The sequence below is a fragment of the Giraffa tippelskirchi genome, chromosome 5, assembly GCF_054371585.1.
Source record: "Giraffa tippelskirchi isolate mGirTip1 chromosome 5, T2T-mGirTip1v1.2.pri, whole genome shotgun sequence".
NCBI lineage: Eukaryota > Metazoa > Chordata > Mammalia > Artiodactyla > Giraffidae > Giraffa > Giraffa tippelskirchi.
This window is the reverse complement of record NC_137279.1, coordinates 19,569,474-19,590,140: the sequence shown is the minus strand read 5'-3', so window position 1 is coordinate 19,590,140 and position 20,667 is coordinate 19,569,474. Positions and strand designations below refer to the sequence as shown.

General features: G+C 40.2%; 1 protein-coding gene across 7 annotated transcripts in view; it reads left to right on the top strand.

Annotated features, from left to right (window-relative positions):
• Nucleotides 1-695: 695 nt before the first annotated feature.
• The window catches only part of SOAT1 (sterol O-acyltransferase 1), a 64,914-nt gene continuing 44,942 nt past the window's right edge, over nucleotides 696-20,667 (top strand). Inside the window, exons 1-3 of one of the 7 annotated variants that reach the window (XM_081485906.1) lie at nucleotides 696-852; nucleotides 11,975-12,146; nucleotides 12,501-12,625. In XM_081485906.1, the coding sequence (XP_081342032.1) occupies nucleotides 12,523-12,625 (103 nt within the window). In that variant the 5' untranslated portion in view covers nucleotides 696-852; nucleotides 11,975-12,146; nucleotides 12,501-12,522. Of the gene's footprint in view, nucleotides 853-11,884; nucleotides 12,147-12,496; nucleotides 12,649-20,667 lie in introns of all 7 variants that reach the window. The other 6 variants (XM_081485902.1, XM_081485909.1, XM_081485905.1 and 3 more) reach the window with 6 other exon arrangements.

The window sequence follows — 20,667 nt, the reverse complement described above, 5'->3', positions numbered from 1 at the left end:
AGTATTCTTGCCTGGAGAACTTCATGGACAGAGGAGACTGACGGGCTACAAACAGTCAGAGACCTCTGACCGACTGACACACACTTTTATCTTTCTAAAACCTAAGCGATCTAAACACATACAACCAAACCTCTCTGCACCATTTTTGAATTGTGAAGTTCCCTTTTAAATTTCTTAATTGCCTCGTTATTTCATTTATCTTACTGTATCCTTATCCAGTTCCCTGAAAGACATAGTTAAGAACTGTTTACAAAGTATTAAAGCATCCCATGACAAACGCTTCGGGCTAGCGCGGGCGGTGGGGGTGGTGGTGTCCGTTCAAACTGCAATGGTCCACAGTTCTACAGGCGGATTCCGCGAGTCTCTAGAAGAGGCAACCAAACTCGCCAGTCCCGCGCTACCAGGCAAAAGCTGCCTTTTCAGACGGGTCCCAAGTTGGCTCGGTCCCATTTCTGCAGCACATTAGATTGCTGGGGCACAAGTGGAAAGCAAGCAGCTGTCGCGGGAGTCACGACGTGCTTGCGCGAAGGTACCCACGTCAATTGGCCAAGGCCTGCCGGGGACTCGCGCCCTGGGAACCGCGCGCGCCCGGGAAGGGGCGGGGCGGCCGTGGGCGGTGGGCGGAGCCTGGAGGCTGGCGGGACCACCAATGAAATCCTCAGCCGGCGATGGCCGTGCGCGTGACGCTGCGTAGCGGGCTTAGAGGCTGGAGGCGGAGGGGTCGGGAGCTTTATCTTCGTCTGCGGTTGGGCTGGCTGCGTTGGCCGGCCTGGGGCATCAGAAGAGCGAGCGACCCGGAGCCGACCTTCCTGCCAGTGGGGCTGGGACAGCTTCTCGGCTTTGCCCTCCGCGGTGAGGTTCCCCGGCCCCCGGCCCATGCTCCCCTGTCCCCCGCCTCAGTTCCCGCCCGGGTCCGCCCACCTCTGCCTAAGAGGAAGGGGAGAGACGTGTCGGCTGCAACTCCGGCCCGCGGGCCTGGCCTTGCCCCGGGGCTGCGGGTGAAGGGGAGGCTCCGCGGGTTCTGGTCATTTTGGGGGTTGGGGCGGGCGGGAAAGTTACCTTGGGGTGCAGGGATGGCGGGCAGCCTTTTAAACCTTAGAGGTTTGTTTGGTGTCCACCCTCAAATTCTGTGGCCTTTATCAAGCCAGTGATAAAGTTATGAATTAGAGGACATTTTATTCCTGAAAAAGCGATACCAAAAACGCACTCAGCGAGTCAGCTTCTGATTGATTTGGGGGAAGAAAGTGTGGTAAATCTGGCTGCCAAAGAGTTTAATCTAGCTCATATTTTATTTTGCCGTATTCGGGTGTAATTAAGTTTCTATCATTTTTAAATGATAATAGGCATGCAATTTAAGTGATATGTATGTTCAGAAATTATTTGTAAGCGAGAAACAACGATACATTCTATTTTCCACGTTTGTATATGGATTAAGTGTATTGGTTACTTAATATTAAAGTGGGTGCTTAGCTGTTTAAGCTACTATTTTTTCAGAGTCTGTTGAGTAGAATTCAACTTGAAGCATTTTTTTCCCCCTTGTTTTAACTTGGACAGTATCGATGAATGGCTTATTAGGGAAGCTGTGGATTATCTAGGCATGAGGAAGGATTTTGCAAGGAGCTCTAATGCGTAATTATTTTAAAATGCACGTGTCTCACTGCATCACGTGCTGAGAGCTCGCAAAGATTTCACATTCTTAGGATAAAGATCAAAACACTACTGTCAAAAAAAAAAAACACTACTGTCCCTGTCATCTCCAGTTCACTTTGAGCCGATAGTCTCCTGGCTCTTTGGGCTCAAGCCACACCAGCTTTATTTTTGTTCTTAGAAAGTTTCTCTTTATCTCCTGGTCTTTAGGGGTTTACTCCACCTCTAATTCTCTAATTTCCTCTAGTGTCAGCCCAAATATCTCTTCTTCAGGAAACCCACCCTGTCCTGGTTAATCCCTCCAAGCATTCTATTTTCCTTTGCTTCAGTTCATTATCAGTTGTAATGAGCTGCATTAGTTACTTCAACGCTTGTTTCCTCTACTAGCATTTCATGAAGGCTGGATTGGTCCATCTTATTTAGGTCTTAATTCTCAAGACTCAGCACCTTGCACAGTGAAAGAGTTGGAGGACAGAGGAGGGGGCTTTTGAATAAAAAATATTCACTGGAGAAGGTTATCTGTTTCCTTGGAAAAGGAAAAGGGTTTTTCACAAAGGCTCAAAGTTCAAAGTGAAGTCGCTCAGTCCTGTCGGACTCTTTGCGACCCCATGGACTGTGGCCTGCCAAGCTCCTCTGTCCATGAGATTTTCCAGGCAAGAATACTGGAATGGGTTGCCATTTCCTTCTCCAGGAATGGAACCCGAGTCTCCCATACTGCAGACAGACGTTACCGTCTGAGCCACCAGGGAAGCCCCTTAACAAAGGCTAGTTAAAGAAATGTATTTTTAGAATTTACCACAGAAGGTAAATGCTTATACTGACCCTGTAGATGTGAATGAGAATTTATGTTCTTTAGTTTTGCTGATTGACTTAATGACCTACTTCTTTGATACGTAAATAGAGTTGTACTAGGGCCAACCTTTCAAGGAAGGGAGAGTTTATGTTTTGAATTGTTACATTCATCTGTAAAGTGTTTCTCTTTACCACTACTCAATCTGGGGGTGTTGTAGCCAAGTCTTCACCTAGAATAGGTGTTCAGTGTTTTATAGATTTACAGGTTCTTTTGAAAGCTTTATTAATAAGAACACTGCAGACAGGCTAACAGAGAACACTTGAACACTTCTTTCTAGCACAATACATTTCAGTGTTCAGTCCAATTTTTTCTGTTTTGCTTGTGTAAGACGAGTTAGATACTACCACATTGAACCATACCAAAACCAATGAATTGATTGGATTCTTAAGGAATAATTGTTCAGTATGTTGTATTTTTAAAATAGCTATTTAGTCAGCTTTATGTCACTTTGGGTGTAAAATGTTTCTGTTCCCACTTACTGGCATGTGACTTTGAGTTGAGTAGTATTTCTGACGAGAAGGCAATGGCATCCCACTCCAGTACTCTTGCCTGGAAAATCCCATGGATGGAGGAGCCTGGTAGGCTGCAGCCCATGGGGTCGCTAAGAGTCAGATATGACTGAGCAACTTCACTTTCACTTTTCCCTTTCATGCGCTGGAGAAGGAAATGGCAACCCACTCCAGTATTCTTGCCTGGAGAATCCCAGGGACCGAAGAGCCTGGTGGGCTGCCGTCTGTGAGGTCGCACAGAGTCGGACACGACTGAAGTGACTTAGCAGCAGCAGTATTTCGAAATTGTTTGCATCTTTTAAAAAGGAAATGTTAAGTGAGGTATGACCTGACACTGGCACCCAGCCCTGTAAGTGTTCCTGGCATGGTAAACGTGAGTGAGTGCCTGGTTCCCTTCTTGCTGGACCTCTGGTGAGTCTAGTCTTATGATCATGATTTTCACTTCCTCAACTCATTTTGCAACCCAATTCAATATATTTCTTTCTGAAACTAACTGCAAGTAAATCGTAGCTATTAATGTCCCCAAATTGTGAAATAGCCTATGTCCCACTCACTTTTTTTTGTTTGTTCGTTTCTCCTCTCTTTTTAAGGTCTTATGTGAATTTTCCATGATATTGACCATAGGTTACCTCTTGAATCCTCTGACTTGATTTGGAACATTCCTTGCTCCTGGTTTTCCTCTCATCTTTCCTGGGCCTTTCTTTTATACAGTTCTTTAATTGCCTTGTAGTATTGGGAAAAATCATAAACCACTTTTAAAGTGGGATAATAGTGGGACTTCCCTGGTGGTCCAGTGGTTAGGACCTTTTCCCTGCCCGTGGCCCAGGTTCAATCCCTGGTTAGGGGGCTAAGATCCCGCAAGCTGTGTAGCTCGCCAAAAAAAAAAACAAACCTGCTGCATAGGTTGTTGTGTGGCTTAAATTAGCCAAAGTTATGGCAAATGTTAGCTTTGTTATTTTCTAAGTAATCTGTTTTCTCGACTTATGGTTTCTCCTGAGACTTCCTGCTTGTGTTTGGCCTTAGCTGCTGCTTGTATACCAATGAATCCCACATCTGTTTTCAGTCCAGGTTTGTATGTTCATCTGCCTGTGGACCGTCATCACTTGACTGACTCATAGGCGTATCATATGAACTTACCTACTCATTTCTCTTAGCTTAATGGCACACCGGGAGGCTTAGTTCAGAAACTCACTTGGGATCTATATTTCCAACTGCCTTCTGGATGTAGTAGCTTCTAGGTGGCTCATTGTTAAAGAATTGGCCTGCCAGTGCAGGAGATGGGAGATGCGGGTTCTATCGTTGGGTCTGGAAGATCCCCTGGAGAAGGGAATGGCAACCCGCTCCAGTGTTCTTGCCTGGGAAATCCCATACACAGAGGAGCCTGGTGGGCTACAGTCCATGGAGTCACAGAGTCAGATAGAACTTAGTGATTGAGCACGCATGCACTCTGGATGTAGGCACTTGCGTGTCTCATAGATGCCTCAGCTTAATGTTTGTAAATTAATCTGATCTCTCTTCTCTCTTCTTCATAAAATCATTTGTTCTTTTAAGAAACACATGTCATTTGAGCCTTGCTTTAGGCTTTTATCATTTTGTGAGAGCTCATTGTTCTCCCTGTGGTCCAGGAGGGCAAAATTTCCCCCTTCACCCTTCTTGAGTTCTTCCCCCCCCGCCCCAGAATTTGCTTTTTTATTTTGATAAACTAATACATAACATAAATTAACCTTTTACGAAAACTTTATTTTATATTGGAGTATATAGTTTATTGAACCCCTCTTGAGTTCTTGATACAAGGTAGATTAACAGGAGAAAAAGAATCTTTAATTCGTGGGCATGGATTTCTCATAGAAACAGAACCTAAGAAGTGAGTGAAGGTGGCAGTTCTTACATATTTTAGACCAACAATAAATTAGGAATTGACTGGACAAAGAAACTTAGGTTTGGGTGCTTGATTAGTAAGAATCTTAAGCAAAGTTTGGACTTGGGTAGTAAATTAGCAAAGAAGTGCCAGGTGTTTCCTTATATAGGCCTCTGGGCCCTGCATTCCCCATCTCTGGTGATAAGGATGTCTTTCTACTTGCCCATACAGGGAGGGCACCTTTTACATGAAGATTTTATTTCCTGCTTTTAGGAAAGCAGGACAGAGAGGAGGGTCAAAGTCTGTCTTGACAACGGCTCTTTCTTCAATACAGTCAGTGTGCCATTGAGGCATATTTTGGGGCAGCCTACCCTGGGCCCCAGTAGTGCCAAGCTCTCCTTTCTGTTAACACATCCTCCACCTTGCTGTCTGAATTCTTACTAAAAGACAAATACTACCTCAGACAAATATTAAGTCACTCTTGTTTAAAAGCCTCTATCAACTCCTTGTTTGTGATAAGTTCCAGACTCCTTAGAATCGCCTCTGAGGGCCCTTGACTTTTTGTCCTTGACTTTCCATTTCCCTTGTGTTCTAGCCTTTTCCTTTTCTTTCTTTTAGATTTAACCTAGATTTTACCTACTTCAGGAAGCCTTTCCTAATTGCTCCTAAGCTCTATTGGGCATCAGACTTGTATTCTCTTCATTATGTACATACATCTCAATTACTATTCTGTAATACTCCTGTAATTGTGTTTTTATGTCTTTCTCCCACTAATTTTTCATTCCTTGAGGGTTCAGACTGTTGCAATCATCTTTGTATACCAGGGCCTGGTATGTAGTAGACTTCAATAACATGTTTGAAATAATAGATCTATCACCAAGGTCTGTACTTGTTCATGTTTTCAGAGTGTTTTTCATCTGGCTCTGTTTTGATGCCTGGCAAACTTGCATTCCTTCTTTGAACTCTGGCTCTACAGTCACCTTTATGAGGACTTACCCAACTTCTCCAAGTGGTTGGTTATGCCTTCTTTTGACTGTGTGTGTGTGTGTGCATGCACACACATAAGTGTGCGAGAACATTTAATGGGGTAGACCTCTGTATTATTTACAGTAAATCTCACATCATTGTAAAAAGAGATGCTTAAAATACCTGAATTTTCAGATACTTGACACCTGTGTTTTGTGTCAGAAGTTTAAAAAATTGTTTTCCAGTGTACGTTAAGATTTTTTTTCTTGCCTTCTATGTTTAAATGACCATAGCCTTTTAAAAGGTGTGCCAGCGTCATTAAAGCATGAACTTCAGGGGAGTTCCCTGGTGGCCTAGTGGTTGGAATTCACTGCTGTGGCACGGGAAGTAGGTCTGCTTTGATGCAGTGATGTGTTGGGGGTCTTATAAGAAATGAAAGCTGTTTAACCCTCGGAGGAAAAACCTGTGCCTGCTTTCTCCTTTCTTCCCACTTTTAAAGTTTTCTTTATTGTTGTCTTTAATTATGCTTCTGGATGTCACTACTTTTTTCTTTTTGAAAATGGGGACAGAATTACCTACCTCAGGGTTATTGTTAAGTTTAAAGGAGGTAATATACACAAAGGTCTTATCAGAAAGTAATGTTTATTTTAATTATTTGAGTTATTTCAGGAGAACAGTCTCTCAAGTTTGAGAGGTTTTCCGGTGACGTAAAAATCGTAGCATTTTTTAGCAGAAGTTGATGAAAAATCTTAAGCTCTAGAACAGATCATTTTTAGGTATATCCATACAACTTAAACCCCAATCTGGTTTCTGTATTTATCTTTTAGTATTAAAAGGTAAAGTTAGAAATGAACATGAGTTTCAGCTCTCATTCTAGCCTCTTGATGATTGTTTCATGACCATGTGAAAGGAAGTTTTATTTTCTTACTGTGTGAAAATGCTTGATAACTATTAACTCTTTCAACAAATATGTATTAGGTACTGACTGTTGAAGCAGAGTCCTAGATAGTTGGATAAAGTGGTGAACAAGACAAAATTCTGCTTTTCATGGGGATTAGTCTTTTCATGGGATAGATAGGCAGTTAACACTATAGTGTATTAGCCCATACATGCTCTGAAGAAAAATAAAGCAGGGGAAGTGATAAGACTAAAGTGGGTGTGAGTGTTTATTTTAGTTGGGGGTGGATAGGGAGTCCCTGGAGAGGGGACATTTGAGAACTTGAACGAAGTAAAGGGGGAATCTTTGAGGGTTTCTGAGGGAGATGAACCAGAGAGAGGCAATAGCAGAGACCTTTAAGTGGGAATGAGGTTGGCTTGACCAAGAAACAGCAAAAGGCCAAAGTGACAGGAGGGAGCAAGTGAGAGTTGTAGTAGGAGGTGGAGGGAGGTGAAGGCTAGGGAGGTGAATGGCAGATCTTGGATGGAGGAGTTACTCGACAGTGGTGAGGACTTGAGACAATTCAGTGCTTAAAGGATTTTGAGGTAGGGCAAGGATCTGCTCAGATTTACCTTTTACAAAGTTTACTCTGGGCCCTGTGTGACCAGAAGGGAGAAGATGAAGAGAGACTAGTTAGGCTACTACAGTGAGAAGTGGCAGTGGTTTAGACTGTGCTGAAGGTGGTGGATGGGGTAAAAAGATGTTAGAATGGGATATATATTTTGAAGGCAGAGTAAAATGGCCCTGCTGTTGGCTTGGTTAAGGGAAAGTAAAGAAGAATAATTTGGGTTTTTTCGTTTTTAATCTGGGCAAAGACTGACTGCTAGTTCCAGTAACTGAATTAAGAAAGACGAAAGAATGGAGTTGGCGGGAACATCGGTAGTTCACTTTTGGTCCTGTTAAAGTCTGAGATGCCCATAAGACATCTGCCTACATAAAAGGGTCTGGTAGGCCTTTGGATAGGAGTCTGGAACTCAGGGAAGTCTGGGTCTGGTGAGGAGAGAAAAGTATCATAGTGAGTGAACTGGTGGTGATTAGAGGGAAATTAGAATTATGGACATGGTGCACTTGTTGGTATCAGTAAGTTCTAGGGGAAGATTTGACTGGGACATAAGAACAGCTTTTTGGAGAAAGAAGGAAGTCTAGGAGCTTGGAGACCAGGAGCTTGGATCTAGGAACGTGGATATTGAAGTAAATGTGTGGAAGAGTTAGTGGAAGGTAGACAGAGTGAGTGATGTATTCACATTCTTAGTAAACGAGGGGAGTCATCAGGAAGACAGTACATACAAAGAGAAGTATCAGGTGTGATAATCTGACTGACGTATTTTAAGAAAGGGAAGGAGGAACAGTGACTTGGAAATAACAGGAAATGAGGAAATGTGTTGTTACTAATAGAAGGGCAAGAAATGACTGTGATCTCACATATAAGGGCAGCCAGGTGATTCATGCCAGCACCTAGAAACCACTTAGAATTAATGACAGTTTGAATTTTTAACTTTGCAGTAGCTGAAGTAGTCTGCCTGTGTCTAGATTGGTAAGAGAGTGGATTCACAGTCCCATCTAAATGGTCAAAAATTCATCTCTCCTTCATCTCACCTGGTTACGGAGTTTCCTTGCTTACACTCTTTTGTCCTCCTGTGGTCTGCTCTCCACACAGAGGCTGAAGGGATCCATCTGTATAGAGAAGGAACAGTTGAACTGAGCGTTATTGTAATTTCCTTCCATTTTCCGCCACAGTAGTCATGTACTGTTACTGACATGCATGGCAGGAGGCACTCAATTCAGACATCTTCTCATAGTCTTGGATTTGGTCAAAATTGAGATGAAGCATAGGTAATAGTTTTCCTTCCTAAATTCTGTATGTGTGACAGTAACAGAATTTATTAATGTTTTCTTGGAAGCCGTATGATGCTTGAGCTGCATGTGAGAAAGTGTGTAATTATGGAACTCTACCCTTATCTAGCACCTATTAAGAGCAAACATGTAGAATTTGAGGGACAATACAACTTTGTATTTGTGTCATGTAGCACACAGGGCGTAGATATGTAGGGATTGCATTCATTTAGTTAATTTTTTAAACTAGGTTGTTAATAAAATGTTGGCACTCTGCTGTGTATTATCTTTGTGTGTGTGTGCAGTAGTATTTCACTTTCTAGATGAAGGATTCAGGGGTTGGAGGATTTACGTGAAGATGCAGTGTAATAGAGCAGAGACATTGACTACCTCTTGGTATTGTGATACCACATCTTGAGCTTTCGCTGCTGTCTTATGGTTCTCTTTTCCTGCTAATGGAAGACATTGAGGGCAAAGATACTAGTATAGACTATGACATAAAGGTCTTTATGAAGAGTTAGTGTTTTCTCCTTTGGCTCACTTCTAAAATAAGTCCGTGGATCTGTGTCAGTGTAATTGTGCAAACTCAATACTTGTGCTTTAGCTTGTGAAGTTAGTCTTTACTCTCTAGGTTGATGGTTCCCAGCCGCATCACCAAGGACTCCTTTTAAGTTTTTGCTATTCTACAGGGTACTCAGGCTTAGATTTTTTTCCCATTTTGATCTATTTAACAGCATTTGTTTGTCAAACTTTTTTTTTTTAACCTCTCATACTGATTTCTCACTGAGTTGGTATAGTCTCAGGCCACAAGCAAAGTGACATAGTTAGCCTGTATTGCTTGCTTTATGTGACAAATATATAATTGTCTATTTCAGTTTATATTTGAAATATCCAAAGTAGCTTTCCCAGACCCTTAGTCTAGGGGGCCCCCACCCCCAGTGAAGAACAATTGTCAATCTTATTGTTGAGTAGAAGGTGTAAAGCTGTTAACAGTGAAGATGATGCTCATTGGTGTTCTTCCATTGTAGATTTTCCTCTTGATTCTCTTAAGTTTAGAGAACTGTATCGTATTACTCAGAATAATTGGTTGTGCTATTAACTGATACATCACTTTCTGTAGTAATAATATATACCTATCATATTCCAGATACTTCCCACTAGATTTGGGGAATTCAAAGAGAAAATACCATTTAGTCCCTGTCTTTAAGAAGCTTATGCTGAGTGGAAGAGGCAGATAGTATCGCTCACTGAGTATCTTAGTGTGACAGGATACCCAAGGTGCATTTGGGCCACAGAGGAAGGTGAGGTGATCAAAGAAACCTTAGCAGAGGAGATGAGTCAAGGCCACCTGCTGAGTAGAGTAGAGGCTGGGGAATCAGTACGTCTGGTTTTGAATCCCTGTTCTGCAGTTTTGAATCCCTCTATGATTTGGAGTAAACTAAATCGCCTCCCTAAACTATATTTTGAGACAGGAAAGAGTATACAGGAAGACACGGTGACCAAAGGCAGTACTGTGGGAATAAAATAGTTGTATTTACTTTAAAGATTATATTGAAATTAAAATAATAATACATGTAAAACATGTAAGGACTCAAAAGTAAGAGTCCCTGTTTTTAATTCCACACTGTTAACGCTTGTATAATTCCTTTTTGAAACATCTTGGTTCTTTTTGCATCCTTTCTTTCTCTCTTTGTCCCTGATTTCTTTTCTACTTCTTGTGGTCTTACTAGAGGGCATCCCTCAGAGTTTAGTTGTCGGTTCTTCTCTAATCTTTCACGTTAGAGAATTAGATGTTGTTCTGGCTTCCTCTGTCACTGTTACACAAATGATTTTAAATTTACCAGTTACCTTGACCTCTTCCCTAGGTTTCTCTTCTAAACTGAATCTATTGTTCTCCTAAAATTTCTACTTGACATGTTGTTTAGTCTCCAAATTGTATCCATGACCCCCTGGACTGTAGCCCACCAGGCTCCTTTGTCCATGGGATTTCTCAGGCAAGAATACTGGAGTGGTCCCCATTTCCTTCTCCAGGGGATCTTCCCTACCCAGGGATCGTGTCTTCTCCTTGACAGGTGGGTTCTTTACCACTGAGCTACCTGGGACTAGTCCATAATTCTGCTTCATTTGTTTGATTTCGCAAAAAAAAAAAAAAAAAAATAGAAGGGAAGTGATCTAGATGTGTCAAATTTTTACTTTGCCAAGCGTTGGTATTTAAGAAAACAATCAAATTCACTGTGTACTCCATTTTGTACGTAAAGGGCATTTTAACATAACCGTTTTAAAAGACCATAATCTTACGATTTTAAAATAATGTAGTGAATACTTTATTATGTTTTGCTTTAGACTGCCAGAAACTTCTATGTGGTTAAACACTGCTTTGGAGTAAGCATATTACAGTCTTGATATTGATCTGCCTAAAATTTGGTTTTGATTATGTTTGTCAGTGCTTAAAATGGCCCACTATTGCCTTAAAAAAAAGTCCTAATTTGTTAGGCCTTTACAGTTTGACCCCAGCTCTTTTTGCAAGTCTTTTTCTATTATCAAGTTAAGAAAAAAAAAATTCCAAACAGCAGGTGATGTTTGTAGTTTGGATCTGATCCAGGTTCAGATCTGACCCTGCCATGAGCTTTGTGGTCTTGGACAAGTTACTGTCACAAGAAGAAGCAAATAGTCCTGGAGCTGCTCTGCTGCATTCAGCTAGGCTTTGGAGTTTCTGTGGGCGAGCCTGGCACTTGACAGCGAGGTCGTCAGGGCATTCTGTTGAACATAAATGGTTTCACTGAACATAAGCTTTAGACAAGACCATTCTGTCAACATGATGGAGCAAGACAGGAATAAGACCATGTAATCATCATGGTTGCCCAAGTCACAAATTATCCAACATCTCCCTCCCCAGTCTTCTGGGAATGATTGTTGCTGTTTTGCCAGTCACAGCTTTAGCCACCCTCTAGTCTGCCTCCTTGTAGAGAAGATTTGTTGGTATACCCAATCATCACACTGTCCTTGCTTTCTGATAGCGCTCAAGCCAGAGGGAACCCCTGCTTCTTTGGACTCTGCCCAAAATCACTTAGTCAGATCCCAAGCCCTAAATAAGTCGTTTTGAATAGTCTCTCCCTGAGATGCCCCACAGTTTCCCATGATACACATTCCTAATAAACTCGTCCAGCCGTTGGTATGTTCCTTATGTATGGGTGGAAGGCATTGACCATAACTACCTGGAACCTTATTTTTTTTCATATGTGAACCAGGAGTAATAATAGGATTTTTTTTTTTTTTGACAGAATTTTGAAGATTAGACAGAAAACTTAAAGCACCTAGCAGAGTCCTGGTAATTAGTAAAACTCAACAGAAGCTTGTTTCTTGTCCTCTAGCGAAGTAGTCTGATCAGTCATGGGCCCCTGAGCAGGACTTACAAGGACGTTGCTTTCACCCTTTCTCACCCATGGAGTGCTCCGTTCTCATCCTTCAAGACTCAGGTCACATCCCTTCTTTTCTATGAAACCTTTGCACCTCTTAATGATCTCTTCTGTCTCTGCACTTCAGGTATGTACCATTCTTACCACTGACTCGACTATTTATTGTGTCCTATCCTGTTGCATCTTTTAATTTACCCTTTATTTAATTCTTAATTTTTTATGTACTTATGCTTTGTTTGTTCAATTAATTTTTTTAAGAATGGGGGCTCTGTTTTGAAACCAGCCAATGATTTTATCAAGACTGATTTCTTCATGTTTGTTACAGTATCTTGTACTCAGAAAATATTTAAATGTGATTAAAAGTATAACAAAAGGAAGAAAATATATCATTTGTCACCTCCCCTTAAATTTGGTGATAGTATGAAATTTACCTATGCCATATACTTAGTTTAAAGTTTTTTATATCTTCTTTCCTAGACAGCACGGTAGTGGGTGAAGAGAAGATGTCTGTAAGAAAACGGCTATCGAAGTCCAGTAACCATGCTGAGGAAGAGGAAGGAGGCCAGAGAGACTGTACAGAGGAGTCACAAGAGACACCTAGTAATGGTGAGGCTTTTACTTTTTCTGAGGTGAATTAATGAAATAGGGAGCAAGGATTACCACTGAACAAGGATTACCACCTCTTTAGCTCTTAACCGGCTGTGGTATGAGGCATGCGGGATCTTTGTTCCCCAACTAGGGATCAAACCTGCATCTCCTGCAGTGGAAGCTTGGAATCTTAACCACTGGACCACAGGAAAGTCCCTCGTAAGCTCTTAAAAATGGATATGCTGGTAGGCACTGTAAAGTGCGGAGGAGAGAAAGAAATTAAGAGAATAAAAAGGAACACTTTGGTTTATTGCCAGTCAGAGCCGCTTTCAATACTGCTAGTGACACTGGTGTGTGAATTGCTGCACCTCTCATAATAGAGGTGAGCTTTACTGATGAAAGTGGAGTTTGCAGTGTATGATTTAGTTTTATTTATTTGGTAACAAAGAAGCTAGAAAATAAACCCTTTTAAAGTGATTCATTGAACATTTTGTGGGTATCTACTATGTTTTAGACATCATTCATTCATTTTATTTGTTTCTTCAACTACCTAATTCCTATCAGTATTTACTGGTGTTCTGCTAAATGTTGCAGCTACAGCAGTGATTGATTCAGATGTGTTTGCCCTTGTGGAGCTCCAAGTTGAGTGAATGAGAACCCTTCTCCCCCTTTAACATAATTAGATTATTAGAGATAAGTGCTACTAATTACTCTTTTAATAGTTGTAATTAGCATAATGAGCATAATTAGCAGGGTACATAACCTAGGTAAAAATCTTGGGGGAGAGACAAATGAGGGAATTTTGTTAGTTCTCATGTCCAGATTTGCTTAACATGAATACAAAGAAAACTGACACAGTACTTGTTTGTTAAGGTCAAGGTTTATGCTTAAGATTGACAGACTGGTAAACACAACGTCACTTGTCATCTATTGCATCAGGCTGTTTTTTTGCCATGACATTGGTATAGGTTTGATTTCAGTGAGGATTTGAAATTTGAAGCTTGTTTGGTTAACAAATAGGTGTGGAACTTTTTGAGATGGGTTATCTTTGCCATCCTGAGACTTCTTTCATAAAGAAAAGCTTTACTTTTCCTGTTCAAATTTAATTGTAAATTAAATGCAGCCACTGGATCAGGAATATAAATGTTGTTGCTTAAGTTTGCATAATGAAGTTTATTGATTGTTGGACTCTTAATTAGCTATTTATGAGATACTTATATTGGCACATGAGCTAATTTTAGTGTGATTATAAAATGTGAAAATTGTGCAAAATGGTAAGCCAACATTGGTTAGAAACCTTCCTCTTCCATGATTTAGGGACTGGGTGCTAATTCACATTGTTTTTTATTGAAACTTTCTGCTATCAGATAACTTTCTCTCTCTGTCCCTTTTTGTTTTAAATAACGTGTTTAAACACGTATAACTTCTACATGTTTTCAGCATTCCGTATTGTCTTAGCTCATTAAGTTTTAATCGTTCAGATTTTAGTGCAGATAATAAAAATTGAATTATTTAGCCTGAAACAAGAAGTCTGAGCTGCTGCTTGTTTTAATGTAAGTAATGCCAATCTGAAAATAGTGTTTTTCCATTTACTTTAACATTGATTCACTTTGGGGGAGTAAGCAGATGGGTAAAATGTGACTTGTGAATTCAGTTCAGTTCAGTCGCTCAGTCGTGTCCGACTCTTTGCGACCCCATGAATTGCAGCACGCCAGGCCTCTCTGTCCATCACCAACTCCCGGAGTCTACCCAAACCCATGAGGGCTTAAAGGACACCATGCCATGCCTGTCATTGTGGCCTGCCAGCTGGGACCAGAGGCATTTGCGTCACCTGGGAGCCTATTAGAAATCCTTGTCGCACACTTAATTGAATAAAAATTTCATTTTAGTAAGATCCCCAGGTGATTCCTATGCAGGTTAAAGTCTGAGAGACAGCTCTTAAGAGTAGCAGTTCTCAACTGGGATGTGTATTAGTCTGAGTTCTCAAGAGAAGCAGAACCAATAGGAGATATACACAAACACTTTGAGTTATTATGAGAGACTGGCTCAGATGGAGGCTGTGATACCCAGAAGTAGGATTGCTGGATTCTGTGGTAGCTCTATTTTTAATATTTAGAGGAACTGGCATACTGTTTCCCCTGGCAGCTGCAGATTTTACAGTCCCACCAGTGGCACACAAGGGTTCCAGTTGCATCACATCCACCTGTGCTACTTTCTCTTGTTTTGGTTTTGGTTGGTTTGTCTGTGCTGGGTCTTCGTTGCTGCAAGGGCTTTTCTCCAGTTGCTGCCAGCAGGGGCTACTCTCTAGTTGCTGTGTCCGGCTTTCTTTTTGTGGTGGCTTCCGTTGTTGTGGAACACGGGTTCTGGGGTGCGCAGGCTTCAGCAGTTGCAGCTCCCGGGCTCTGGAGCACAGACTCCATAGTTGTGGCACACGGGCTTAGTTGCTCCGCGGCACGTGGGATCTTCCAGACCAGGGATCAAACTCGTGTCTCTTGCATTGGCAGGCAGATTTTTTACCACTGAGCCCCCATTAAAGCCCTGGTTGTCTTTTTAGTAGTAGCCATCCTACTAAGTATAGGATGATACCTCACTGTGGTTTTGATATGCACTTTTCTCATTTGGTAGTGTTGAGCACTTTTTTAGATATCTCTTGGCCACGTGTGGATCTTCCTTGGAATCTATTCATACCCTTTGGCCATTAAAAAAGTTTTTTTGTTTAATTTATCTAATTTTTTTTGCCTACACTGGGTGTTCATTGCTGCATTTAAGTTTTCTCTAGTTGCAGCGAGCAGGGACTACTCTTTAATTGCAGTGCGTGGGCTTCTCATTGCGGTGGCTTCTCTCGTTGCAGCTTTAGAGCCCGCAGGCTTGGTAGTTGTGGCACATAGGCTTAGTTGCCGCATGGCATGTGGAGTCTTCCCGGACCTACACTGCACTGTAAACTAGTAAATGTGTATTGTGTCTTAAAAAAAGACAGGGTACACACATTAAGTTAAAAAGCCTGTATTATTGGGACTTTTTTTGTTGTCCAGTGCTGAAGACTCCTTCCAATGCAGTGGGTGCTTGTTTTATCCCTGGTCAGGGAGACAGGATCCCACATGCCTGTTGGCCAGAAGGCCAAACAAAAGCAGTATTGTAACAAATTCAATAAAGACTTTAAAAATGGTCCACATCAAAGAAAAAAGGAATCTTAAAAAAACTTTTATTTAAAAAAAATGCCAACTATCATCTGTTTTTCTCAAGTTTCCTTCTTCCAGTAGTAACATGAAAGATCACTGATCACAGATCACCATAACAGATACAATAGGAAAATCTGAAATATTGCGAGAATTGCCAGAATATGACAGAGGCGTGAAGTGAGCAGATGCTGTTGGAAAAAATAGTGTTGATATCTTTGCTCAGTGTACAGTTGCTGCAAACCTTCAAGTTATAAAGACAAAACCAAAACCCTACAGTATCTGCAAAGCACAGTAAAATGAAGTATATTTATATTTGGGTCTTCTTTAATGTCTTTCAACAATGTTTTATAGTTTTCAGTTTGTAAGTTTTACACTTTTAAGTTATTTCTGAATATTTTGTTCCTTTTGCTGCTATTTTAAGTGGAATTTTCTTAATTTCATTTTTCAATCATTTGTTGCTAATGTAAAAATGCAGCTTTTTTTGTATATTGATACTGTATCCTGCAACCTTACTGAACTCATTTACTAGCTGTGAGTTTTTTGTGTGTGTTTTATGCTACTTTGTATATACAAAATCATGCCATCTGGACATAAGAGTTAGTTTTATTTCTTAATTTTCAATCTATTATGCTTTTTGTTTCATTTTCTTGCCTAAATGTACTTGCTAGAATTTCCAGTAAAATGCTGAATAGACTTGGCAAGAGTGCACATTGGGTGTTTCTGATCTTAGGGAGAAAGCTTTTAGTTTTTCCGATACTTAACGTTAGCTGTGGGTTTCTGCAGGTACCATTTATCAGGTTGGGAACATTCTCTATCTTTCTATTAATTTAAAGATAGTACCTATTCTTCACTGCCTTTTATTTTGCTACGTTGTTCATTTGATAGCTGATTAATGAGTAAAGGTAATATGATAATAACGGGGGCTTCCAAGGTGGCTCATTGGTAAAGAGTCTGCCTGCTAATGCAAGGAAATGCAGGTTCAGTCCTTGGGTCTGGAAGATACCCTGGAGGAGGAAATGGCAACCCACTTCAGTATTCTTGCCTGGAAAATTCTATGGACAGAGGAGCCTGACAGGCTACAGTCCATGGAGCTGCAGAGTTGGACATGACTTAGTGACTTGAGCATACATAATAATAACAACTAATAGTTTATCATATACCAGGCACTATTTTAAGTGTTTAACAAATATTAACTTGGTTAGTAGACTTCTAGTTTTATTTGATTTTAGGGTTCTTTGCAATACATACATAAATGTTTGAACTGAGAGAACAACCTGCCTTATGAAAAAATTGAGAGTCCCTTGGCAAAAATTATTAAAAAAGGTAAATATCATTGTTATTGTGTAATTTGGCACCTTCATTCAATGTATGCATCTAATCATAAAACTGACTGGTCCAGGTAGAGCTTTGATCAACTAAGTAGATTGAGAGCACATTTTTTCCCCTTAGGGTAAAAGCAAAACATGTTTGTTTTAGAAAGTGCAGATAAACAGAATTTCAAGTGTCTATGATTTTTTCCTTGGCTGTATTCCTAGAAATTGTTTTTATTTATTTATTCTGGCTGAACTGGCCCCATCAGGCAGCATGCAGGATCCTAGTTCCTGACCAGGGATTGAACCTGTGCCCTCTGCAGTGAAAGCACAGTCTTAACCACTGTACTGCTAGAGAAGCCCCTAGAAATTGTTTTTAGGTCAGTGGGAATACATGCTCATAAGATTTTTGGGCTGAGTATTGACAAATCGCCCTCTGGAAATATTGCACTCCCAGTAGCAATATGAGAGTGCTTATTTCTTCAGCCTTTCTTCAGTCATGGATGTTATAACTTTGTGAATAAACTCTATGGCATTTGAGAGATGACAGATTCTACTTTACTTGAAAAAAGGCTTTGTACAATGAGGCATAATTACCAGCAGCAATAAAGTTATTGAATATTAATCAGTACTTTTTATAGCTTTTAAGGTCAAAAGAATGAGTTTGGATATCTTAGTTCATTATGGGAAGATTAGTTTAAAAAATGGGAGTTACTAGCTGATACTTTCTTTGACAACTTTTTAACTTTTGTTTTATTAAATTGTGCTTAAAAATAATCCTGAGGAACTTTCAGATTCTAAGAGGATAACCAAATTATGGTCAGTGATTACTTTTTTCCTGGGTGTGATGTATTTGAGGCAGATTTGTGTTTCAGGAGAATTGCTAAAAATCATTTGAGTACAGTTTTGCCCGGGCATAATGAGTACATTGATTTTAAAATAATAGGACATGAAAGATAACTTGACTATTTTGAACGAAAAAGGGGTCTTGTAATAGACTTTTGCTTCTGATGATTTATCCTTCCTGATCTTATCTTTATATGTCACCAAATCTTGGAGCTTCCCCCATAGCTCACTCAGTAAAGAATCTGCCTGCAATGCAGGAGACCCGAGTTCAATTCCTGGGTTGGGAAGATCCCTTGGAGAAGGAAATGGCAACCCACTCCAGTATTCTTGCCTGAAGAATCCCATGGGCAGAGGATCCTGGTGGACTACAGTCCATGGGGTTTGCAAGAGTCAGACACAACTTAGCGACTAAACCAACCAACAGCAACGAAACCTTGGAGCAGGAATATAACTGCAAATTGTAACAGTGTTCTAATGGGGGAAAATATATGTAATCACCTTTATGACAGCTTTAATAGTTGTTAGAAATATGTAAGGGTGCAAAGCTTGAAGGAAGAGCTTACAGTTTCTAATCTTTGTCCTATCTAGAACATTTTGGAATCTAGATAGCCTTAATAATTTTATCAAAAGTTAAATCTTGGTATTCTAGACTCTTAGAATAAAAATTACCTTTAGCAGTCTTACATTTATGCCATTACTTAGAACACATGCATCTGAGATTTAAGTCTGGTTTACTGCCTTTCAGCCAGTAGGTTATTCTAGTATCAGTTAAGCCTTTTGGCCAGCAGGTTAATCTAATGTCAGCTAATCTATTTAGTTTTATTTTTAATCTCAGTTTAATATTATTAAAATTGCTGGATGATTCAGAAACTTTAAAAGTTACATGTATTTATGAGTAAATTAAGTAAACAGTTTCTGGGACTGGAAAATGAGGATTTAGCATGAAATCCGTTCTTTCACGTTTTGAATGGATTGTAAATACTCAGTATCAAGGAAATCTATTTACTTTTGATCTGTATATAAGGCTGTGTACCAGGTTTGCTAGCAGTAGGATTTAAGTGATTAATACTAAATGGCAAAAACAGTCCTATGTTAAAAAAGGAATTAAATACATACAGTAACTAAACGGTATAGGAGACCACCTGCGGTGGGAGTAGGGGAGCATTGCTCTGGAGTGGAGGGGAGTGTCTCACAGAGGAAGTAGAATTTCAGTTTGATCTTGGAGGAGGAGACTGGGAAGGAAGGGGCTTTTCAGAAAGCCGGGGAGAAAGGAATGGGTTCCAAAGGCATCGAGTTAAGACTGTGCAGTGTTATGTGTGTGGTGTTTTGTTCGCTTTTGGAGAGGATTGTGGGGTGAGAAGGTAGTTCAGAGATGGATTTGTGGTGTTTTTATTTTTCTTTTAGGGACAGGAGGACAAAATTGGAAAGGCAGAAGGACATCAGAGGATAGGGGTTGGAGTCCAACTAACTGTGTATGCAGTCATTGACTGACTACTTTCTGGGTTGTTTTGGTTAGTGAATAGGTTGTTCAATAAAGTTCTTTGTGAAAATGAAAAATATGTCTTATTTTTACCTAAAACTGAACAAACTTCTTGGCCAACCCAATACCTATGTGGATGACTTGCAGCCGTCAGACATACTTAGATTTTTTATTTTCTTAGGCAAAACCAAGGAGAGCAGCTGTGAAAGCATTCTTTCACTAAGTTCAGGAAGGTATTCGTTTATCTTCTTGCTGATGGTGCTGGCAGCTCTTCTGTCGCAGATCCTAAAGTAGACTTAGGAACTCCCTGCTATATAATACATCAGCTGGGAATTTTTTAATCTATGTCAAACCTTCTAACATTTCTATTAAAAGTTATCTCTGTTGATTTTAAAATAAGATTATATGATACTGTAAAAGTTTAATGGTAATAGGACCGATTCTCTCATTGTGTATATGGGCAACCCATACAGTTGATACAGGTGTGGTGACAAAAAATAAACCAAAGTTAGCTCTGGTTGAGTAGTGTAGTTCAGGGTTATTTCAGTTATAGGATAGAAATCTGTTTATAGCTTAAAACTTATAGACCAGATGCAATTGGTACATCCATTTATTGCCTTTGTAGTTTACCTATAATATACCTTTAAGATTTCAGTCTGTTGTCCTCATGATAGATTGGGGCTATTTCCTCTTCAGTTGTCCTTGTTGAAGAAATAAAAGGCAGTTTGATTTAATTAAGAAACAAATTGCTGGAATGTGCTTATTTTATAATTTGAAGTAATGTATGCTCTTTAAAAAATACAAATATTGTAGAAAGTTATAAAGTAATAATTCTTCCCTTAAGTAATCATGTTTTGCTTTTCTGTTTTTTCCTACTTGTGGGATCATATTTGGGATCTTTTTTGCAATTTGCTTTTTCTAAACTTGGTAAATCTTTTTAACTCAATATATGTAAGTGAAATTGTCTTAAAAGTATCCGTGTAGCATTTCTGTTGCACAATGAAAGTTGCTCAGTCCGACTTTTTGCAGCCCCATGGACTGTAGCCTGCCAGGCTCCTCTGTCCATGGAATTCTCCAGGCAAGAGTACCGGAGTGGGTTGCTGTTCCCTTCTCCAGGGGATCTTCCTGACCCAGGGATCAAACTGGGTCTCCTGCATTGCTAGCAGGTGCTTTACTGTCTGAGCTACCAAAGAACCTTGTTTCACAAATGCTTAGTAATTTGACTTGTCTCTTTTGGGTGGACAT